Source organism: Anoplopoma fimbria, chromosome 5 (assembly GCF_027596085.1).
Source record: "Anoplopoma fimbria isolate UVic2021 breed Golden Eagle Sablefish chromosome 5, Afim_UVic_2022, whole genome shotgun sequence".
NCBI classification, from domain to species: domain Eukaryota; kingdom Metazoa; phylum Chordata; class Actinopteri; order Perciformes; family Anoplopomatidae; genus Anoplopoma; species Anoplopoma fimbria.
Genome location: NC_072453.1, coordinates 8,005,578 through 8,029,916, shown reverse-complemented (window position 1 = coordinate 8,029,916; position 24,339 = coordinate 8,005,578). Strand labels below are relative to the sequence as shown.

Below are 24,339 nucleotides of genomic sequence, written 5' to 3'. Positions count from 1 at the left end.
ACAACAACATGAGAATTCTGGTTTGGAGAACCAATCAGAGCTCTGGAAAGTAAGCTTCATGTCACAATCAATACAATTTAAAGGTAATTTTACTTTGAGTATTTACATTATTACGCTATTTTAAACTTCTACTACACTACAATCAAAGGGAGATGACTTTTTACTTCACAACATTTATTTGATAATTAGGATAAAGTTACTTTTAACTGGTTATGAAACAGTCTCAGTTTAATCCTGATCCTCTAAATGACCTTCATAAGTAAACGAGACCATCAGAGAGAAGACTGGCTATTTCCAGACCGAAGCTGATTGCTGGGCCCGAGCGAGGACCAGAACCAGGACTGAGTGTAGCAGACTGCCAGACACCTGCTGCAGTAAAATGAGAGGTTTTCAAAAGGGAGTGTGGTTCTCGGAAACACTACCGATTATTTCTCCATGGGAACCACCAAAATCAACGGAAAATGAAGGTTCCTTGTAGTAACTTTAACGTCTTAAATTACTTTACAGATTTAGATAAAATATAATATGTTGAGAGCCTGAAATAAAGACACAACTGTATTAATTCAGATTGGTCTGGCGCCGAGGAGCTTCAACCCAAAACTAAACAATCTTGTGATTCTACAGAAAGACACGCTGAAAATGAGGTTTTGATTTAAAGCTCTAACTAATACTGCTAAATATACTAACACTAACTATAAAGGAAGGGATGGCATGAACTTCTGCAGTGCATCTAGATATTGAACATTCAAATTTAGGAGAAATAAAGAAAAAGGACAAATATATTCTAACGTGTCCACCTGGGAAAACCATGAGTGGAGTTTTATCACTTTTAACCGACCAATCAGATGAGTGTTTTCCTGCAACACCCCCAGATAAACACAAGTTAAGTGTCAGATGAAAAAGTTTAACTAACCCTCATAAAGTCAGAGAGGCTCATTTACAAAGAAGAGAAGGAATCACACACACACACACACACACACACACACACACACACACACACACACACACACACACACACACACACACACACACACACACACACACACACACACACAAACACACAAACACATACACACGACTATTGAGAAAGAGCAGACACACAAACACCAGTCACAAAGAGATGGACTTTCCAACCTCCCGTGATTTACAATCCGTCTTTGTCTCTCAGGACCGGAGCACTCACACAATGCTAATGGCGGCTAAAAGGACCCGGTTCCACGCCTAACATGGTCTCATCGCCAACCACAGAGAGCCGCTCGGTGACAGGAGCAGAGCTGGAAAGTTGGATCCTGACTCACTTTTCTACCAGCGAGCTTCTTTCTCTGCCCCCACCCCGACAGCTGAGACATCAAGACGACTACACGAGAAAAATAAGTGATGATTGAACCATCTTCATGACCCTGATAAGATCAGTTTATTGAACAGCTTTGGAAGCAACTGCCGCCTTTATGATTTCAGTGTTGATGTTTAATTTGGCACTTTCGAATCATTGGTTAAACATTAAATGTTGTGTAATGTCCACCCATTAGTGGTGGGTAACAAAGATGTTTTAAGTCAGATATTAACCTTATTTTTCTAACGACAAAACACCATATAAATACAGCATATAACAGGGTTTTCACACCAAACTAAAATGTATTAAATATATTGTGAGTCTAATACTGATTTTTTGAGCCCATTTTGTGAAAAAGACATGAAGGATTAACTTTACTGCCCAAAAAGACAGAAACAGTTGTAAATATAATTGATTTAATTAAATTTCATCAATAACCACAAATAAAATCACATAAACAAAGCTCTTAAACTTGACCTGAGAACGTTTGTCAGATATAATTAAAAATGTTGCAAATACAAACTTTTACAAACACAGTTTCCTTTTTTGCATGACATATCAGCTCATGATGCTCTGCTGATGCAGCAAATATAAACATTTCATGCATCCTAATAAAACTGAAGAAAATTAGAACTGTAGAAGGTGGGAAAATGGCAATAAACAGTGGAATCAGAATGTTGGCTTCCACAAATAAATTATTTATGTAGATCTAATCCTATCAAACCTCACCTCAACCCCTTCAGTGGCTGTGATAGTAGTTCAGATTACAAAAATATATCATGTACTCATAATTATTCTAGTTTAACCTCTGCAATCTTTGAACTAATAAACACAATTTGTACTTGTATGATGACATTTCTAATTTGACTTAAAGCTACTACAAGGAATTTTCATTCCGTGTGGATTTTGGCGGTCCCTGTGGACAAAAGTGGTAGTGTTTCCGAGGACCAAACTCCAACGTCGACCATTCATATTGACCCATTCATAAAGATATAACAGAAGCACAGAATACACCTCCTCATAATGTGAACACCCTGGTGTCAGTCGGTGCTACGACCCTATGATTCTATGATTCTCAGTCATCACTGCTTTACACACTGGTTCTCATTCATTCATTGATCCGTCTTTCAATGTGCAGATGTTCTTTTGTCAATCGTGGTGCTGCTAACCCATAGTGTCATTTCCATCTAGTATAAGATTCATTCTGAACCAAGAAGTCTCCTTTTAAAACCAGAGCCTGCTCTTTTAAAAAATATCTTAAATACAGCGTTTATTTCTTAAAATGTTGCTTCAGCATCATTTTATACTCTTGAGAAAAAAAGTCCTATTTTTCTTTGATCCTACAAAATGAAAGCACTTTTTTAGCATCCAAATTGCACCATCATAACCAAACCGTATCAGCTGACCCACCTGGAGCTTTGCCTACACAAACATGATTACTGGTCCTACATTCTATTGTCTTTTTGACCTTTGGCATCATAAAGTCAAAACACAGTTTAGAGGTTTACATATAAAACACACTTAAAGGTTAGGATATCTGTTTTAGGCTCACTACAGCATGTTATTAGTTAGAAGGGAGTTAAATTAATGCAAAATGCAGATGTTTACCTTTTTAAATTAACTGAACTCTTAAATGGTCAATGTATAAAAACATGATTTGTTTGAAGTGCAAACCTTCCCTAATTTTGTCAATGTTTAAGCTAAAGTCTGGATTTTGTGCCGCCAACAAATGGAATAAACCGGGTTAATCATTACTGTCTGATTTTTATCAGCACTTTCATAACATGTCAACATTTGTAGTGGTGTAATGACACGGTTTCGATTTATTTGAAATGATTCATCAGAACAGTCAAACCCATATTTTCTCATTACACCAGAAGAACAAATGTGTAAATGTGTTTTAAGCTGCTATTTATTAAGACTATGCATGTTTATTAGTCCAGCTGCAGTTCATCTGAATTAACATAAAGTGCCCCAAAATAAGTTTTGACTTCTCAGATGTCACACTTCAGTTGCAGATGCAGCTTGATGAGAGTATTTGTTTAGATGTCTAGTCACACTTTGCACAGGAGAGTGTTAAAATCAAACGTCTACAGGAAATCACTTGTACGGATAAAACAAATATGTTTGGGGGAAATGTTTCACTGACCTGACTACATTTTTTCATAATGAGGAAATGTTGTAAATTAACAAAAATGTATGATACAGAAAGTTCCAGTGAAATGCCTGTGCACCGAAAATATATTTCAGTTGTTTTCCAGTAAAAATATCTGATCTTGCAATATTACATCTGCTCATACAGAATTATTAAACCTTTTTTATGGTTATGTTTACACAACAAATGCACTTTGGTTAAGGTTTGAAAAAGATCACCTGATAAAGTCTGCAGTGACTTGAATATGCAGTGACTTATTAAAGGTGCTAAATTACAAATTCAGAGAATATGATTGAGGGATTGCCTCCAAACGGCTCTCAACATGGCGACGGCTGAGCTAACCAGCTAGCAGCCGAAGCCGGACCACAGATGACCTCAGGATGCAAACCTCTACCTCTGGTGACAAAATCCGACACTTTGAATCTTCCAACAAGTACTTTTTTTTTTGTCTCTGACCATATCTATAATAATAATAATAATAATAATACTTTAATTTTATATAGCGCTTTTCTAGATATCTAGGCAGCAATTACATTTGTCATGTCAGCGTAAAAGGGAAAACAACTTAATGATAAATAACAGTCATTTATGAAGGTGCTTACAATACAAAATGCATGAGCCTCAACACTCAATACATAGCTGATCTGCTTTTCTTCCAGTTCTTCAGCAATTTGACAGTTAAGTGCATAAGAAAAAAAGTCTGCAAATGGACAGATTAGTAAATAGACACTTTATATACTAGCGTCTTTCCTTGTATCTGTGACTCCTTATCAATAGCTACCATTCAGTCATCACAAGCGCTGGTCTGTCTCCCCACGGCCGACTGTGTATCTGGCTCAGCTAGTCACAGGCCACACACACACACACACACACACACACACACACACACACACACACACACACACACACACACACACACACACACACACGCTGACACTACAAAAACATGATAATGCTACTAACCCAACATATATATCCAAGCCACCACAGTATGAGATGTAACTATATATGCATTCGGCTCTCACACCTCCGATGTGGTTTTTACCAAATAACAGCTCCATCCTCTCCACAAACAAACACTAGACTCTGTGACTTGACATCACCTCACCACAACTGAGGTCATGTTTGTTCATTCCATTACAATCCTCTGCACTGAGGGCCACTGTGGGTGAATCAGTAAGCTCACTTGCACCGCCATGCAACATGCTGACTCAGCTGAACTGGACTTTTCCCATTACAATGAGAGGGGCTATGAAAAAAGGCTTATGTAGTATAAATTCATACAAAAAAAAAGCTTGAATGATTACACCGACTAGGCTAACCTTTTGTGTTCTCGTGACCTTTCATCGTTGTTATTAATCAATATTTTACAGGATTCACCATGTGCACATATTGTTTATTGCCAAGCTTAGTAATAGAGATGCAAAACACATGTAGAAATAAAATAGGAGCAGAACTTTGACATTGAAATGTTTGACGTGGTCGTTTGACAAGTACAAAAGAAAATGGCGATTGTTGTTCGTTGCTATGGGGACAACACAAGTCTATGGGGCTGTAAAAGGTGTGATAAATTCGGGTCCTTGATTCACCCCCTGAAAGCCTCAATTTTCCTAAATTGGGGTGGTCTCTATTTTCATAAAACAATAATTTGTCACCTGCAATTCTCACTAAAAATGTCTTTTAAAAGCTTACTTTGAATTAAAACCTTTATTCACAAGTATAAATTGTGAGTGTTAGAAAAGATTTTCTGCCGTAAATGAGACAGACAACCAGAGACAAGTTTGTTGACCTAAATGGACCCCCTTTGAACTAATTTGATCCAGAAACTTTCTTGAGAACCTGGATTAAAGCGGGATATTGTGTGTTTCTTGTCTGTAAAGTGTTGTGGCAGCTCGCCGGGAAGAGAGTGGAAGTAACTCCAGAGACTGATGCTAGTTAGCTAGCTAGCACGAGTGTGAGTGTGTTTGTATGAACAGGAAGAGTTAACGACATTAAACCAAACCCATCCTGCAAAGTTTGCATGAAATGCATCCAAATCCAAACACATCACAACACCTAATTTATTTCTACTTCCTCTCACTTTTCTTTTTGCCATCTACTTTTCTTATTATTCATTTCTTCTTTATTTACTACCTTTTTTTTAATTATTTATCTAATTTATTTATTTTCACATGCTGTCCCCTTGTCCCATGTGTCCTTTCTATGTTTTGTGAACCAATGACAGCTGTTGTTGCCTTTCTATTTGATTGTTTGTCCAATTTGTCATCATTTGTATGCACAAATTGGTAATTAAAGGTGAAATAAAGCTAGATAGCTCGTCCTTGTCCTTCTCCGGAGCAGTGGGACCATTAGGCCCGGCGCTAATTTTATGTATCCAGTGTGGCGTTAAAGCATGGTGGAATGAGCTAGCTATACTACCCAGCTGTCCACAAGTTAGCCAGCTAGCTTGTTGATTCCACCGTGCTTCAATGCTACACTGGTGACAGCAAATAAACCAAAAAAAGTTGTCACTCATCAGCTGATAGCAATGTGCTTTTCTAGGCTGTGACAAGGGTTAGAGTGTGTGGATGAAATATTTAGTTGTTTAATTCTACTTATTTACCCTAGCTGTCTACACTCTACACTCTCAAAACTATAGACATGAATTCAACACCAATAAAGAAAGATATTTAATGATATCTAACCAATGGCACACATATCTGCTTTAAGAAAGCTCCCATTTGCACTTTAATTATAAAATATTAGATAAATTCCCTTCATTATTCATTCCAAACTCTTTTATAAAACACTTTGTCACTTCATCCTATCAGAGCGTCCAGGCGCCAGGTGGAGTGAAATCCCTGTGTTGTCCATTTGCTTTTTTGAAACAGGACATAGGAGGAGCCTCGCCGTGTTTGCTCTGCCACAATAAAACCTGCTGCACACTCACGGCGTCCTGACAACAGCCAGTTATTACTACCACCACTGAGAAACCTCCCATTTCCCATCGCAATCTGTGGTCAAACATTAATGGACGGATGGAAAGAAACCCACAGACAGACAGGCTGAAAAACAAGCAGATCAACTGACAGTATGGCTAAAAGAAATCACCATACAAACCTATTGTTTCTAAAGGGACATATGAGTTCACAGCCTATTCCAGCTTTTAAAAAACACTAAGTATTTAAATATATTTTATGAATGTAAAAACAGGATTTTCACTGAAAAGTGCCCCCTCATGTTACAAGTAAACAAAAGACTCAGAGACAATGGGAAGAAAAAACGCTCCAAGCCCCCTTAATGCTGGTAACAGGTCATTGTTTGAGCCCTGCCAAGCATTTACCAGTTTCATTTCACCACTCCCACTGAGCTCCAGGAAGATTCCCCTCATGAAGTCTCCACCCAACACATTAAATCAACTCTGTGTTTTTACCTTTCACTACATTGACACTGGAGAGATGACAACACAAACTATTCATGTTCAGATTTGAAAGATGGCAAATATCTTATGAGGTTGCTTGATTTATGTCAGTCAGTGCACATGTTATTTTCTTGTATATTATCTGCTAAAGTCGTGCATAAACATCGGTATATTGTTTATGCTTTATGGTAAATGGTGTGGAAATTAATCAGTGCCAAATCAGAATGCGGAACATCTTATTTTCAGCGTCAAGTGCTAACTAGTTTGATGTCTTTTGAGTCTCAGATCTTCTTAATCGTCCTTTTCAAGGTTTGATTTAATTATCTGTAAAATCATAGATATCAAAGCTCTCCCCTTCTCATAAACCAACACAGATTATAAAACACAAGGTATAAATTCTCAGGAAGATGCAGCCAACTATGACTTTAACTAGACAGTGTTTTGGCTTTAAGAGTGATGAATAGACAAAACTACAAGTGGTTCTGCTGACGCTGACTTTTTTTTGTGTGCAAAAACTGCAAGCTAACAAATATTTTGGGTAATTATTAAAGTTCTGGGAAAGGTAAGACAAGAAAATAAGAGAGAAAGAGTCTTATCACATACTTTCACTGATATATCGTTCAAATAAGACATAACATAAAACATATATGAAGTAATTGAACCACTATAAAAAATGGTTCTGAATGTTTTAGCCCATTTACTACAAATCACATATACTTTAAATCTAAACTCATCTATATGCAAGCGACACTTACTGTGTTTTGAAAATGTGGACGTATTTTACAGGTTGAGGCAGCCATTGTTTTTCATTCATTTCTGTACAATATGAAAATTGCGGTGAGAAAATGTAATGCTGATGTTTTAAATTGCAACTTCTGGTGATTTTTTGTTTTTAATAAATAATCTATAATGATTAAATAATTTATAATAATGTTATTATCAATGTCAATGTCCATAACATTGTTAAAAATGGACTACACAATTTCCCAGAGGTCAAGTTAAATTTTTTATGTTTCTTGTTTTGTTCAACCAACTCTCAAAAACCCAAATAATTTACTATAATGGAACGCCAAGACATCCACATTTGAGAAGGTGTAACCAGAAATAATTGGTCATTTTTGACTAAAAATGACTTCAGGGATTAATCAAATTTGTTTTGCCTGCATTGATTTATCAATAAATCAACCAATCATCTGTGAATGCCAGTGAATGGCCATGTATCACACATCTGATGCAACTTTCAGTTTGCTTTTCGATTTTAAATACCATACAGCATAGAATGGAAACTAATCAATTGCAGCCTATAATTGTTATACAAACACACAGCTAAAATATAGTATATGTTCTGTTTCTGTTTTAAAAAAGGAATGTATTCAAATCGTGCAGATTAATTCATCGATTTGTGTCAAACTGCTATTCTTAACCTCTGAAGGCCAGGCACCAATGGTGTTACTTTAATGCAGAATTTATGGATTATGCAGCTCAAGTTTCAACAAATCATAGTATAGAAATGAATGAAAACAACTAGCTGCAATGAAGAAAGTATTATTGAAAATTCACATATACAACAGATATCTGCAGACTCATTCTGGAGTCATATCAGCAAGTGAAAGTTGACTGAATCTCTAACATTAAACGTTAATACCACTCAGTGGGAACACAGCCAGTCTTCCGTTGCAGATAGAGGATTGCACTATTTGCATGGCAAAGTAAAAGCGGCTCATAGATGATACTGCTGATAAAGTTACAATGAAATACTTGGAAATACTATTTCTCCGTTTTTCCCCGCAAGAGGAAAAAACAACAACTTGAAGTCAGGAACTTGGAGGAAACAAACACGCTCCTCCAACATTTTAATTCACAACCTAAACAAACCAATCCAGGAGGTCAATCCTGACATTAACATGGAAAAACTGTCACATTCAGAGAGAGAAGCTTACCTGTTCCTCGGGTTCACCTGTGGCGGAAGAAGCCATGTTGAAGAAGCTGCTCCGGTTCACAGGTAAAGTTAGTTTTGATCACAGGAGTTGAGGAGGGATCAGCCAGATCCTCCACCGATTATAAAACAGTGTGAAGTCATGAGAGGAGGGGATGTCCAGCTTCTTCTCTCTCTCTCTCTCTCTCTGTGACTAACTAAAGGGGGCTTCAGGGGGAATCAGCCCCGGTAGAGAGCGTCGGTGTGTCCCGGTGGAAGCTCCAGGTGAAGCGGTTCAGAATCCAGCTGCAGCCCGGAGAGACTCTCTGAGACACCGGAGAGAAAAAGTCAACACACGGGGGCAGTGTGGATCTCATGAGCTTTGAAAGAATAGCTGATTTACTTATGCATACAAGGAATTTGACTCAGTTTTTTCAGGTCATACTTACTAGAACATACTGACACAGAAATAGAACAACGGTAAGCATATACATTTCACTACTATGTACAGTAGCAGTCAAAAGTTTGGACACACCTTCTCATTCAACTACTTTGAAGAATGTAAAATATAAAACATATTCTGGTTTGTTGAGCATTTGTTTGTTTACCACATAATTCCATATGTGTTCCTTCATAGTTTGGATGTCTTCAATATTAATCTACAATGTAGGAAATAATAAAAATAAAGAAAAACCATTGAATGTGAAGGTGTGTCCAAACTTTTGACTGGTACTGTATGTGCACATAAATATGCATGCAAAAGTATTCATATGAACATAAAACACAAAAATGTATGACAATGAAATAGAGATAATAGTTACATATAGGGGAGACCTGGGGTAATTGTATCAAGGGCCAAATTGACCCTTTGCTAAGCCCCGCCCCTCCGTCAAGCTGTCATTGCTACATAACCATGGAGCCCACACTGTCACTAACTGCACTCCCAGAATTAATATAATCTAATATTTAGAAATGCAAATGCAGAGAAAAAGAGACAAAAGGGTCTATATGAAGGATATATCCAGGATGCCAAACTGATTGAGCAGTGATAAAAGGTTAAAAAGATAAAAATAGAAGCTTAAGCTACAGATCATAGTGTAAAAATGGAACCAGCACATCACATCGAGACAGAACAACACTGTTCCTTTGAAGCCGGATAGGCCTCCACAGGTTTTTATCAAAAAACGTAACGTTTTAGAAAAGTGTAACTCTGTTTTAGAATCGCACATCTCCTCTCTAATTTTCACGGAAACAAGTATCACTTTTTACACACACAGACACGCACACACACTATATATATATATATATATATATATATATATATATATATATATATATATATATATATATATATATATAGATGTGTCTGTATGATAGGTAAAAAAAAGTCAGTCTCAGTAACTTTTAATGTTTTTTTTATTCATTATTTATGTAATGTTTGTTTAAATGTAGTTTTCCTGATTAGATTTTCTAAATTTCTGCTAAGCAGGACATATCTGTCCAGTAGTTATGTTTCACTGCTAAATACGTCAAATACCACCATTAAAAGCTGCATATCATAATATTTGTGTTGCAGAAACAAATTTGTCTAACTGGTTTACTCCTTAGAATAACTGGGAGGCCAATTCTTTACCAGCATGTAGTGGGTGGAGGGAAGTCAGCTATTCAACATATTTATAGTAATGTTTGAGAGTGTTGCAAATAAATAATTAATCATCTTGTACTGCTGATTACTTTCGATAATGATGAACAGTGACACAGCTAAATGCTACAGCATCATCACCTGTAATGTGTGTGTTGTATCACATGGGGGCAGTGTTTCATTTAGTTTATCAGGATCCCTGTTAGCTATGTTATCGCAGCAGCTGTTCTTCCTCTGTTCCAATTTTATTCTTTTAAATAAACAAAAAGCAGAAACATTTTTGCTTTACTTCAACTTCAGATGTCTAAAATATGGCACTTCCAGAGCTGTTCAGCTCAAAGTAAAAGCCTCTTTGATCTTGTGCATGTTTGTGAGAACATTGTTTAATTTTAGTGTGGACATGAGATCCATAAAAGCTGCATTTACATTTTGTCTTTTAATTGCCTGTTAGTACTTTTGCCTTGTTTTCTTCTGACAAACCCAAGCATGTGTTTCCTGTTTTAGGGCAATATCCAGCTGCAGAGTTCACCTTGTTTCATCACCATTTGTAATTCATTTTCACACTACAAGACTACAAACTGTAGCTTCACTCTCACACACTGTTTATAGTTTGTGTCAGTCTTCTGTGTCTCCCCAAACTTAACAAAAAGTGCAATGATTACAGTTTTAACATTTTGTATTATGTTTAATATTTGTATTATTTTTTTAACTGATTTTATTTGCCTCATTACAGTACTGCCATGTTTAAATCCTGATTAAAAATGTAAAATAAACTGTGTAACTTTGTTTTTAAAAGTGCTGTATGAATAAAGTAAATTATTTTTATTATAAATTAAAAGTCGAGCATTTGAAGCACATGCACAAAGTGAACTGGAGATGCAGATTCAAAACTCCAACTGGAGTAAGAGAGCGTCCAGCCGACCACTTAGACTGTGAAAGGATGATTCACTGAGGCTGCAGCCAACGAGTCCGTCCAGCTAACTCCCAGACTGCATTGCAACATTTGTTCTGCACAAAGACGAGTTTAACAGAATCTCATTGTCTCAGGTGTCTCTGAAGCCAAAACACAAACACAGAACTAAACTGTCTTTTTGTGGACGTTTAGAAAGGCTGCTGCACAAGAGACTGAAATAAAACCAACAACAACAGAGTGGAGTTGTTTTTATTCCGTTTATTGGAGGTTGGCGTACAGTTTGTCGATCTGAGGCTGGAAGAGAGCTTTGAGCTCGGCCCTCTTGGCCTTTAGAGTCGGAGTTAAAAGGCCGTTCTCGATGCTGAACTGCTCCGGGTGGAGGTGCAGGTCCTTCACCTGCATCAGGGAGGAAGAAGAAGAAGAGTGGAGGCAGAATTGATGGTTAAAAAGTTTGATGGATGATACTCTTTATATTCTATATTATCAGTAGCCTTCGACCTCATGCAGACAAATTAGTTACGTCATCCCTAGAACCGTATTTAGTGAAAGCGCTTTAAAGTTTTTGGAGCACTGAATGCATTTGTTTTGACACAGAATGACAGTTATCTGGATGATGCAATTTGCTGTTTTATTGTAAGTCTGTTGGCTCTTTTATACGACTTAAAAAAACAACACAACAACAAAAAAGAAGTCTGTTTTATTTGTGTTTTCATGTGGTGCTGGTGTGAAACTTTTACTGCTATCCAGGAATACCTTGTTTATAAGATTCAAAATCTCAATGGGATAAATAAAAGCTTAAATCAAAAAAAAAATTAAAACAAGATTCTGCTAAAGACGCAAACTGCATGAAAAGCCCGACTCTGTTTAGAAGTTGTTGCACCCAGTTTAAACTACTGGGATAAAGAGACAGAGGTTCAGAGAGGACAGACTGGAGAGGAAATGAGTCAAGTGTCTGACATCTGCATGGTCTTCATGTTACTTCAGGATGATTTTTTTTAACAAACACTTCTCATTTTAACCACTAGAGGGTGAACTGAGCCATGTTAAGTGAAATGTGAAGCACCAGAGATGCTGATAAATCTCCTAAGTGTTGAGTTACTCTTTTGTCAAAACACACGACTATTTCTAAGAATCATGTCTAGAGGAGAAGACTATTAATACAAACTAATTAGTCTGACTTGATGCATTTCTTAAATTGGAATAATAACAAAGTTTCCCTGATAACAGAAGACCGGCAAACACATCATTTGGGGAAATCCCAATTTTTTACCTGCTCAAATGACTTGAGTCCTGCTTCTTTGCCAAGTTTGGTCATATCTGAGAGAATGGCTTTCTTTATTTCCTGTGAACAAAAAAAAGGGAATCCGGGTTAGAAGCATTTCAGTTATAAAAAATATACACATATATTTCTTTGCTGGAGTTTGGGTAGAAAAGTACAGTTAAAAACATGCTGACAGTGGAGGAAAGTAACTTATTGCATTTACTCAAGTCCTCTACTTAACTACAGTTTTGAGGTACTTGTACTTTACATGAGTATTTCCATTCTCTGCTACTTTATACTAATAATCCATTATATTTCAGAAGAAAATGTTGTATTTTTTGCTCCACCACATTTATTATGACTGTAGTTACTTTGCAGATGAAATTATCAATACAATATATCATAAAAAATAAGATTTCTTTATTATTTAATGCAAATTAGCTCCGCCTTTACCAGCTGTAACATTTTTGTATTTATAGAGCGTTAAGTATATTTTGATGTAAAAAGTTTGTACTTTTACATTTTGAATGCAGGATGTTTTCTGGTATTTCTACACTGTAGTATTTCTACTTTTACTTTAGTAAAATATCTAAGTACTTCTACTACAGCTGCACACTGAACTGTATTAAAGTGACCGCCAGATTATCCTTCTAAGGCTTGTTTGTTTTCTACAACATGTCCTGCAGACAGGAGTGAGAGGTGACAAGACAGAAACTTTACTGTGTTTTTGCAGAGTTCTTCAAAGGAGCCTTGGCACCCAATATTTTTTGCTAAACCGGGCAGAACCTCGGGGTCCGGGACCACGATGGCGATCAGGCAGGACTGCAAACAAACACGGAGGAAAGAAGTTTGTTTATCAGAGTGAGAGAGTGTGTTTGCTGAATGTTTATGCACAGACTGTAGAGATTATGGTTTTACCTGTAGACTGTCTCCGTGCACGAACACTTGTGCCACAGGTCCACTGCGTACGTACACATTCTCGATCTTCTCCGGGGCGATGTACTCCCCCTGAGCCAGCTTGAAGATGTTCTTCTTCCGGTCGATAATCTTCAAAACTCCACTCTAATCACAAAACAGTCAGATGTGAGAAATCAACAAGTTTTTTAAAAGATGTATTAGTTATGAAACTCTTTAAATCTCTTTTCCTTCAAACACTAATATGCAATCTGCCATTAAGACTTCAGGGCTCCATCCACAAACACTACGCATCTGGTTCATGACGTCTTGTGGTTGTACTTTTTCATTATCTCGGTTTTTGTTTTTACCGGGAGCCATTTTCCAATGTCCCCAGTGTGGAGCCAACCGTCTGCATCCAAGGCCTCTGCTGTCTTCTCTGGGTCCTTCAAGTACCCCTTGAACACATTTCTACCTTTGATACAGACCTGGAAAAGATAAAGAAACAACAATACGACTATTAAATACGTTTAGTTTAAAACATTGCTTATTCCCAAAAGCTAAAGTACAATCTACGAGTCTCTCATCCTTCAAACTAAACAGTAAAGACTGTTTAAATTAAATTGATTAGGTTTAATTGAATTCCATCACAGATTTAATGTGTGATAGGTGGGTTTGCTCTTTACTAAATGTTGCAATACCTAATAATGTTAAAACTAAAATCATAGGGGAAAAGAAAGTGATGCCTTCAGAACTTGCCTTAGAAACATCACGTTTTAAAATTATTATTATTTATTATTAAGTATCAAAGTCATCCAGGGATAGTTGTCTGTACATTAACGGCTACAGTGCAAACATAAACTGCTAATAGGTGATTCGGCACACTTTAATGGTTCCAAACAATATAGGCTAAAAAAGTTTAAAAACATGGCTTAAGTTGTAGCCTACGAACTGAATCCATGGCAACGTTATGTTCCCATAACTGAAATTATGGGAACAGTTGTTATAAAAGTTATAAAGATTATCCCCCAAAATAAAAGTTACAAAAAAAGAATAGAGACAAAATCAGTTAATGTTAGCTTAAAGCTAAAAATCACAGTTTTAAACTTCTTCTTTTATTGCTCTGGTTACCTTAAAAAACAAATCAATATTTGTATTATTTTTTGGAGATGTGGCTCCTGTAGATCTGCTGCTGGCTCTTTAATGATATTCTTATCCCTCCACATCACCTGTTCAGTTTCCATCATCTTACCTCTCCTTCTCCGTTTGAAGCAAAGTAGTTCATATCTTCAACATCCACCAACTTCACCACATTACAAGGCAGCGGCACCCCGACATGTCCTGAAGGTAAAAGATCACGTAGATGAATTTTTGGATTATTAATACACGAAAATCTCATTTAACCAGAAGCATAGTTTGTTAAAAACTGACATGAAAACTAATATGAAGCTAATGTAATTTATATGCAGTGAAAGAGGAAGAAATCAAATCCTTTACTTAAGTACCACTCTGTAAAAAAAAAACTCTATTACAAGTAGAAGTCCTGGAGTTAAACCTTTTTGAAATTTATACAAGTATTATCAAGAGAATGTACTTAAACACAAACCTAATTATAATAGTAGTACATCAATTCTTGCTCATGCAGTAAAGCAGCATTTCACTCTAAATGGTTGAATTGGAGCTCCTTTTAAACTATTTTATTGAGTGTTGTAAATAATGATTTTTGATTAATCTGCTGGTTATTGTCTTGATCAATCCATTTATTGTCAGGATTATTATTTTTATTATTATTATTATTATTATTTCTTTGTAATATTTTTAAATCAATTTTATATGAGTATTTATTTGTATTGCTATTTTTTTTTATATTTATGAATTTATTATTTTATTTTGATATATTTTTTTTAATTTTAATTGTAAAAGCAATACAGCTGTCATAAATAAAATAAAAAATATATAATTTTACAAAAACTGACAAATACTTTTACTCTATAATAAAGTAGTGAATGTGGGACAGGTGAGGTTGATCTGCGTACCTGAGGTGGCGTCTCCGGGCATCGTGAAGGTGCAGCCGGCTGTGCACTCCGTCTGACCGTACGCCTCAAAGATCTGAGAGTCACATCAGAGTGAGAACCGTCATCAATTCTATCTTCATTATTATTATTTACAATAAAGCCAACTTAGAACACCGAAAATATTGCATTGAATGAACTAAAGTAATTTTAAAGAGGCGTGCATGTTTCAGGGGGACAAAAGTCTTAAACTTACATCTTTAAACAGATTTCCTGAGATATATTATCAGATAAAATAAATCTCTATTTATTCCCAGAGGGGAAATGTTGCAGCACCACAAGGACATAAATAAATACAGATTAATAGAGAAGAGTAGAAAAAATAACGGGAAGTAAATTACACTAGAATTAAAAGTAAAAATAGAAAAATAAAAAAGACCAAATAAAGACAAAACTACTTAACTTTGCTTAATAGCAGAAAAGTTAAGGTAAAGTGTTTAAAATAAAATAAATAAATATATTATTATATTTTATATTATATTACATTATTATTTATAAAATAGCAAGTATTTGTCTTAATAATATAAATAATAATATTCATATAAAATATATAAACGTACTATAAATGCACAGTATAACATTAATATAGTAAAATATATCATGAATAAAGTAAATTATATAATAAAAAACATAAAATCAGTCCCACAGACGTGACTGGAGGTCCAGTAGAGTTGACCCTCTAATAACACCTTTATGTTAAGACTTTATGATGTTTTATTACCTGGCAGCCCAGAGAAGCTCTGAGGAAGTTGAGCACGGAGGGAGATATGGGAGCAGCTCCCGTCACCATGACCCGGACTCGTCCCCCCAGAGACTCCTGAAGTCAACGTTATTATCATTGAAGCAGGTTTTACATTCAGTGGCCTCCTGTTTCTATGACACATAATCGGTTTGTGTTCCGTACCTGCACTTTGTGGAAGATGAGTTTGTCCCATATGCTGTTCTTCCTGATGACGCCATCCTTCACTTCAGCAAACTTCCTCTCCACGGCAAAGTTCAGCAGCCATTTCTTGAAAGGCGACTTTGCTCCACTCTGAACCTGAATGTTTGATTACAGCATTTAAAATAAGAAACTAGAAATGTTGTAGAGCAGAAATTAGAAAGAGTGCTGTTTGTCCAACAAAAATCACCAGTGACAAAATCCTTCACTTAAAAATTAAAAAATACTGTTTTTCCTACATAAGTTTGTAAGTATAATCAGGGAAATGTACTAAAAGTATTTAAAGTAAAAATCTCTATGGACATTTTTTTCTGTTATCCTATTATATGTCATTAGATAATTATTACTTATTAATGTAAAAGCAGGATTTTGCTGTTGTAGTTTGTTGATGTCAAGCTCTATTTTTTAACATTTTTTTATCGAACTGCAACTAATGATTATTTTCATGATGGATTAATTTGCTGATTATTTTTAAATTGATTTATTATCAATTATTTGGTTTGTAAAAAATAGATAAAATAGTGAGAAATGCTGTCAAAAGTTCTCACAGCCAAAGTGAAACCTTCACCATTTTTATTCTATCCAAATAACAGTACATATTAAAAATGAATAAAATGAAAATGCAGAAAAATTTTAACATTTGAGAAACTGAAACTATGATAAATAATGTTTTTGTCTGAAAAATGACATCAAGATAGTTGCAAATTAGTTTCTGTCAATCGACTTATCAATAAGTCAACTAACCATTTCAGCTTGTTTGTCATGTTTTGTAGTTTATTAAATATATATATATATATATTATAGGCTCTTCATTTGTTTTGTGTGCACTAAAGTTATAATATAAATGTAGTGAAGTTAAAAATACAATATCTTCCTCTTTATTATTATGGAGTAGAAGTATAAAGTGGCATCAGAGGAAAATACATGAGTACATGAGTAAATGTACTTTGTTTCATTCCACCTCTGTGAATCACTGACTTTGTCGTAGACGCGGTTGAGAAGTCGAGGCACGACGGGGAAAATGGTCGGCTGGAGGGTTTTCATGTCGTCTGGTAGAAGTCGGATGTCTCCCTGGAAGAATCCCACTCTGGCTCCAAAACTGTATATCACTGTCTACAAGAAACAGACAGGAAGTCACACATCTCATCTTTAAATACTGTTAACGTGCTTTTATGACCCGAGTCTCACCTGTACCACTCTCTCAAACATGTGTGCTAGAGGCAGGAATGAAATGCTGACATCCTGGGTGGATGGAACAACCGACACCTGAGAGACAGAGGCTGCGTTAGCAACATATGAATTCAAAATATTTAATTTAAAATGACATTTAATGGTTATTAAACTTACCTCAAAGGTTTTGATGACACCTGCAGCATTTGACATCACGTTCTCATGGGTCAACATCGCTCCCTTGGGGTTTCCTGAGAAAGAGAAGTAAAATATTTTACCTTTTAGGACACATCTTGGACATTTTGAGCATATTTATAAATATAAATCAGGCCTAGCGTGGCTAAAGATGACCTCAAACATAGCTGTTTTTGCTCATTCTGTTCCGTCACATGTAAGATTCAAACATCAGGGAAGGACAGGATTGTTCTCCCTTTTCTTTAAGATTCATAAAGTCAAACCCTGCAGATGAAACAGAAAAATGATCACCTGTTGTGCCGCTGGTGAAGCAAACAATACTGACGTCTTCTGGCTTTGGTGGCTGTTGAGGAAATTAAATCATGACATCAGAGCCGCTAGTTAAATCTCATAAATATGGCTTACATAAATATACCAGAATTAAACTTACAATTGGCTTTTGAAGATTACTTTTCCCAAGAGCCTGGAGAACAAAAAAGAAAAGTTTTCAATCATGTCTGTGCTTCTTCTGACAGTGTCAAATATGCAGATGCTTAAACAATTGAAGCCAGCATCGAGCATGCGTTACCTCCAAGTCCCGCATCGACACGATGTCAACCCCACACTTGGTTCCACGCTCCACCAACTCGGAGTCGAACGGGTCCATGATGACGATGGTTTTGAGAACCGGCGTCTGGCCTTTCTCCCGGTTCTGCAGCAGTGTTTCTGCTTTGCTTTGATTGTCACAAAGCACCGTTGAGATCTCCACTGAAAGAGGAAAAAGAAAACTTAAACAGGCCCTATTATGCTATTTTCCGGGGTGCATATTTCTTACCTCAAGTTACAGTTACAACATCTTTACATGCGTTAATGCTCATAATCCTCCTTGTTTTTCTCATCATTCTGTCCTGCAGCACTTCTTCTCACCCTCTCTCTGAAACGCTCCGTTGTAGGGCTTGCTCCTCCCTCCAGAAAGTAAAGTCTGCTCTGATTGGTCAGCTAGCCCGCTCTGTTGTGATTGGTCAACGTTTCACATTTCAATCTTTAATTGTTTGAGGGCCAAACTAGCCGGAGAGTTTTACGTCACTTCTGTAACATTGTGACCTCATAAAGTTACAGAAGTGAAGGAGAGAATTCAATGGAGCTGTTTCAGGAGCTCAGGAGCTTCTGAAGGGGAGGGTAACTCCTTTTAGGCGTGGACTTCAGGTTTTACACTCTACGGACCTTTTACATGTACAAAAATATATATAACACACTAAAGAAGAGGGAAAAAGTGGAAAAGCATAATAGGGCCACTTTAAACTGCATTGACAGAATAATAAGAGCAAAAGTTGACAAGTACAAGTACTGTTATGAGTCGAGCACAAAGTAGTTTTAGTAGAAAAAAAACAAGATTCAAAAGCAAACCTTCTGGAATAGTCATCCTCTTTGTCTTGTTATTAATTGTCCAGAAGTGATCACATAATCAAAAGTAAAACAATAAGCGCAGACTGAAGGAGCGGGTGTGTTAAATCTGTGAAGAAGAGATTAGAGGACACTTGACACAGATCCCTGTGGGGGGGGGTGGATGGGTTTCTGGACTCTCTGTTGTAATTAGCAGCATTAAGAGTGCAAGAGAAAGCGCCAATTACCGCGGTCGATAATGAACACAAGAGCTTCAGGACCCAGGGTGTCGTACAGGGGAACGGCTACCATGGAGTAGGTGTAGCAGGCCTGTTCACCGATAATCCACTGTGATAAAACACAGAGAGAGAGAGAGAGAGAGAGAGAGAGAGAGAGAGAGAGAGGTTTTACAGTTTGTTGTTCAAACCAAACTCTGTCATCCTTTCAGTCAAACTCACCTCAGGTCTGTTCTGAGCAAAGATGCCGATAAAAGTGTCCGAGTTGGGCTTCAAACCCTTGTGAAGAAGCCCTGACCCCAGGTGCTCCGCTCTGTCAGAAACCTACATACACAGGAAGTGGAGTAAAGGTCATCTGGAGGTCACAGAAGTTCATCTTCACCGTGTTTTTTTCTTTGTTTTTTTGCTGTTTTACCTGCTTGTACATCAGCCACTGGTACGGCCTTCCTGTTTTCCTGTAGCCCAAACACGGTCCATTTCCTGCAAGAGACAACGTTAAACTACATGTTCTGTTTTTTTTGTTTTATTTAAATCAATAATAAAGCTCTACAGTTTTTCTTTTTAGATACCAAATGTAATGTCTATGCATTGGATATGAAGCTACAGCCTGGAGACGGTTAGCTTAGCTTAGCACAAAGACTGGAAACTGGGGGAAGACAGTTAACCTGACTCTTTTTACGAGTAAAAAAAACAAAAAACTCACCATTTATATCTTGTTTAAACCGTACAGAAACTGAGGTGTTGTATTTCATAAATCAGTCTATTTGGGGCGTTTGTTTGGGGTTTTTACTCTGTGGGTGTTTTCATAGCCCATATTTCTTAAGGAAAATTGGCACCATTAAAAGTATGCGGAATTAGCCATAAGCAGTTATTTTTTTACAAAGTACCAATGAATGTACAAACAACCATCACTGGATTACTTTGATACTTTTGATACAACACGCCCAGTTGTTGTTTTTACTGGTTCGGCCCAAAAACAACAGGAAAGTCCGGCAAAGAAACCCCCTCTAACTTGTTTTTGTTCAGATTAAATAAGCAAGATATAATTAATGTGCTGGTAATTATTTTTTTCACATTTCCACAGACGAGGTTAGCCCCATTTCCAGGCTTTATGCTAAGCTAACTGTGTCCTGGTAGTCGTGGCGTCTATCTTCTCATCTAACAGTCTTAGCGAGAAAGCTCATTTGAAAAAACACCTGGTAACCCAATTATACTGTATTTAAAAGAAAACAATTTAAGAAGTTACACACTTAGAGCGGAGTCAGCGATTCTGGATAAAGATTGTTTACAGGATTAGAATTGCAGACTGCACATCTCATTTTCTTATTCTTGCCATTAAAATTATAATTATCAGCCTCCTTTTGACATACTTGTTTATTTTTATTGGAATACTTTGCATGTGTCAGAGGAAGAGTTTCATAAATCCCTAATCCCTGAGACTGGTGGAGAAAGTTTTCATCACCTGAGACCCTCAGACCCCTCTGGAAGGCCTCATAGATGGTCGTGGCGTCATCGTGGTAAAACGACATCAGGTTGTTGTCGTCCTCCAGCAACGCCGTCTTCCTCGCTCCATCCTGTGGACATCAAGCAGAATCAACATGAGAACTATTCCTCAATAGTTAATAAATAAATAGGTATAAATATGTTTCACTCTTCACCTTGATGCCCAGAGATTGACTGTTGAGGTCGATGGGGCAGCGGAGGGGGTTCGGCCGTGTGTTCAGGTAAAACAAGGTGGCGGCCGCCAGAGCAAAGAAGGAGAAGATGAGCGGGAGAGGAAGAGGAGAGAAGAGCAGCTGGAGGAGGGAGTCCATGGTGCAAGGTCTGCTGGGACGCAGAGAAACGCTGTGTTAATAATATGTAGTTATTCTGCATTTTCACATTTAAACAAGTTCAGTCAAAACTTTGTCATATTTTGCAATTCTGAGCTCTTCAACTCTGCTCTTGATTTAAGCTGCATATACTTTTTCTTTTCATACATACTGCAGCTGCTCTTACAAAGTGCATACTTTGCAGTATACATTCAATTGGCGCATAACACTTCGTCACAACATGGCACCTTGAACTTTCTTGCTCATATCTCTGTTGCGCAAAAGGGTTGTGGTTCAGCGAGGCCAGAAAAAAATGCATGCTTGCAATCTGCAAAATGCAACTGGCTGCATTAGAACATCCTGGTATTTTTTTTATTACTGCTTGTGACATACTATGTATTGGGACATAATAAATATTTTCTTGGTGTACTTAATAGAACAGTATTATGGGTATTGGAACGCACACCTTGTCTCAACTCGAGGTCAAAGTCGACATGATTTGTGCAACAGTTATTGATAATCACTCAAGATAGAGTCCAACCCATGAACACTCAGAATAAAGGCATTACAGTCTTTATGTGCAGTGATAGAAGGAAAATATTTGAGTATTTATTAGAGATGCACAGATACAGATATCCGTCCGATATTTATTCAAAAAGCTAGATCTGGTAGCGGAAACCATTATTTCAATAAATCACATTAAGTACATTTATATCTATCTGTTTATTTGTTATATTTTGATTTACAAAGTAGGTAAAGTCATATGAGTCAAGTGTGATGTTAACTTCCGTATGAAAAATTGGATGCCAGTCACTTCCACACAGTGACGCATACAGCTCATCAATTAAAACACTTATTTCGTATTGGAATTCATAATATTTACGTACTGTTAAAGATATGCATGAGATTAAAAACGCCTGCAGGTGTAACAAATGCAGCTTTTTAAAATCTTCTTAATAAGCATAAAATAAAGTTTTCTTGACCTTTGACACAGATTGTCTCGCGTGTCATGATTGTGTCATAGCTGTGAAGGACACTGAGGTCAAGGTTAATTATTTCATGAGAACATACAAAAGTCTAATTAGGAACAGGCACATTTTATGGTATTTGAGTAATAGCATTTAAAGTTAACTTAATAAGAAATAAAGTAAAGTTGTCGCTTGTTTTAACATCAATATTTAAATAATGGTTGACGCTCGCATTTTTTTCTTTTTTATCGTTTTTTTTGTGTTTCTCTGTTTTTTTTCTATAGAAGTGCAATTTCACTTATTTTCTGTCCTAACATTTTGATTGTTATGTCTCTTTTTGTTTTTATTAATATCAATCATACATTAAATAACATTTAATAATCATGACTTAATGTTATTGTTAATATAGCACTGGTATTGTGTTGACTCCTGGAAGACTTTGTGGAAACCAATTTGGGATCCATATAAAAAAAAGACATAGATATAGAAAAACTCATTCATGCACCTGGTGGCAAAACTCACAACAATACCAAATTAAATTATTTCAGATTATATATTTTCAGGCCAACATACGCTCATTTGATAAATCCATTATCGGTGATTTAAATGGTCGATGCCACAGCTCTCTTACCTGCTGTCGGTCCTCTCAGGTGTTCCAATCTGCTCCCAGCTGACAGGTGGGCAGGTGTGTGAGTGTGTGTGACGTGTGTGTGTGTGTGTGTGTGTGTGTGTGTGTGTGTGTGTGTGTGTGTGTGTGTTTGTGCACAGCAGATCTGCTTCCTCTAGTCTGAAGGGAGATACACTGAGAGTGTGAACTCATAAAAACAAGTACGACAGAGTCAAAAGGAACCTTTGATCATCACTTCCACTGATAAAGAAACATAGGCAAAGTATTCTTAACTGTATTAATATTGTGAATTTTGCAATTTAAAAAAGAACGTCAGCTCTGCCAACAGATAAAAATTCAGTCCATATAGATAAATGCTTTATCTGAGATATTGTTTAGAGGAAGGCCAAGATGCTGCAGTAGATGAAAGGTCAACACTCTTATCTGCAGTTTATCGTGTTCAAAGTCCTCACATTTCATTAACAAAACATCAAACATGACAATTTTTTTCAGTTTAAAATACGATGTTTATACTGTAAGTTAATTAACCATCAACACGTGGAGGGTCATACAGTGCGTTTCAGTTCCTCAAAGGTTACAGAACAGTCTTGGTCCCAGAAAACAACTCACTTTCTCACTAAACTGTTGGTGCTTTGTTTGATATATTCATTAACATCTTTATTGCGGTTGCTCGTAGAAAACACAGGAACATTCACACACATCAGATTCACCTCTGCAAAGCTTTTTTATTTAATCAACTCATAAAACACATTGTTAATATATAAAAGAAGTGAAGGGACAAGAATCTCAATTTGTTTTCTGTGGGTGTTTTTATTGGAGTTTGAGTGGGTGTTGTGTTCCAAATGTTCCACATTTTATCATAAATGTGTCACGCAGTGTTGGACTTGATCTGGTCTGGTTCTCGGTCGATTCTTGGTCTGGGTTTAGGTGGTATCGACTTAAACACTGCCACAAACTGCAGCCTCCAAAATGACCACATAGTTCAACGACGCCTCTCAGTCTTTACTTTTCCTGAAAAAGTTACATTCGACTGATCTAAGCGCAGAAGACTGGTCTCTCTAACAGACCAGTTTAACATCTCTTTGAGAAATGAAAACTTTGTGGATTTTTAATTCATTTGAATAAAAACACACCTCGAGTGGACTTTTAGCCCAATTGTTCTTTAAAAAAGCAACTCCTTTTCAGGTCAGAAACGTGTTATCAGTTATCTCTGTGACTTGATGCTGCACACTGGAGAAGAAAGATAAGCTGAAATTGCACTTCCCATTTTATCACACTGATTAAAATGAGAAAATGCTTGCAACATTTTCTGGACAGCAGCCACCATTGAGACGTTAAAAAAGAATGGGAATTGCTAAAATCATAAAGGAGTTAATAAATATGTCCTAACTAGAGTTTGTGTGGTGCATTCAAATGCTTATGAATTTAACTTTTCATGTGAAGA

The 24,339-nt window shown here is 36.6% G+C and overlaps 2 protein-coding genes across 3 annotated transcripts in view; both read right to left on the bottom strand.

Annotated features, from left to right (window-relative positions):
* Window positions 1-8,981, bottom strand: part of LOC129091193 (ankyrin-3-like) — a 144,971-nt gene extending 135,990 nt beyond the window's left edge. Inside the window, exon 1 of the mRNA XM_054598712.1 lies at window positions 8,829-8,981. Coding sequence (XP_054454687.1) covers window positions 8,829-8,864 — 36 coding nt within the window. The 5' untranslated portion in view covers window positions 8,865-8,981. The remainder of the gene's footprint in view (window positions 1-8,828) is intronic.
* Window positions 8,982-11,616: 2,635 nt separating this feature from the next.
* On the bottom strand, window positions 11,617-21,302 carry acsl5 (acyl-CoA synthetase long chain family member 5). Of its 2 annotated transcripts, XM_054598390.1 has the most exons (20): window positions 21,147-21,302; window positions 20,951-21,062; window positions 19,904-19,968; window positions 19,711-19,812; window positions 19,501-19,600; window positions 18,459-18,637; window positions 18,321-18,353; window positions 18,182-18,233; window positions 17,873-17,946; window positions 17,714-17,791; window positions 17,504-17,638; window positions 16,490-16,624; window positions 16,307-16,402; window positions 15,550-15,622; window positions 14,766-14,854; window positions 13,885-14,001; window positions 13,538-13,681; window positions 13,340-13,441; window positions 12,629-12,700; window positions 11,617-11,754 (listed from the first exon to the last, which is right to left on the bottom strand). In XM_054598390.1, exons 1-20 carry the CDS (start codon window positions 21,300-21,302, stop codon window positions 11,617-11,619), a joined length of 2,052 nt encoding a protein of 683 aa, XP_054454365.1. The 2 variants fall into 2 exon arrangements, with proteins under 2 accessions (XP_054454365.1, XP_054454366.1); XM_054598391.1 differs by lacking the exons at window positions 19,711-19,812; window positions 21,147-21,302 and having other exon boundaries at window positions 20,951-21,053.
* Window positions 21,303-24,339: the final 3,037 nt, after the last annotated feature.

Excerpts from the sequence above, each read along its gene's own strand:
- acsl5 (XM_054598390.1), bottom strand. The coding sequence starts at position 21,302 with ATGGACTCCCTCCTCCAGCTGCTCTTCTCTCCTCTTCCTCTCCCGCTC. Across the intron at positions 19,601-19,710 it reads TTGCTCAGAACAGACCTGAG|TGGATTATCGGTGAACAGGC; the intron begins GTGAGTTTGACT and ends GTTTTATCACAG. Across the intron at positions 14,002-14,765 it reads CTTCAAACGGAGAAGGAGAG|GTCTGTATCAAAGGTAGAAA; the intron begins GTAAGATGATGG and ends TATCTTTTCCAG.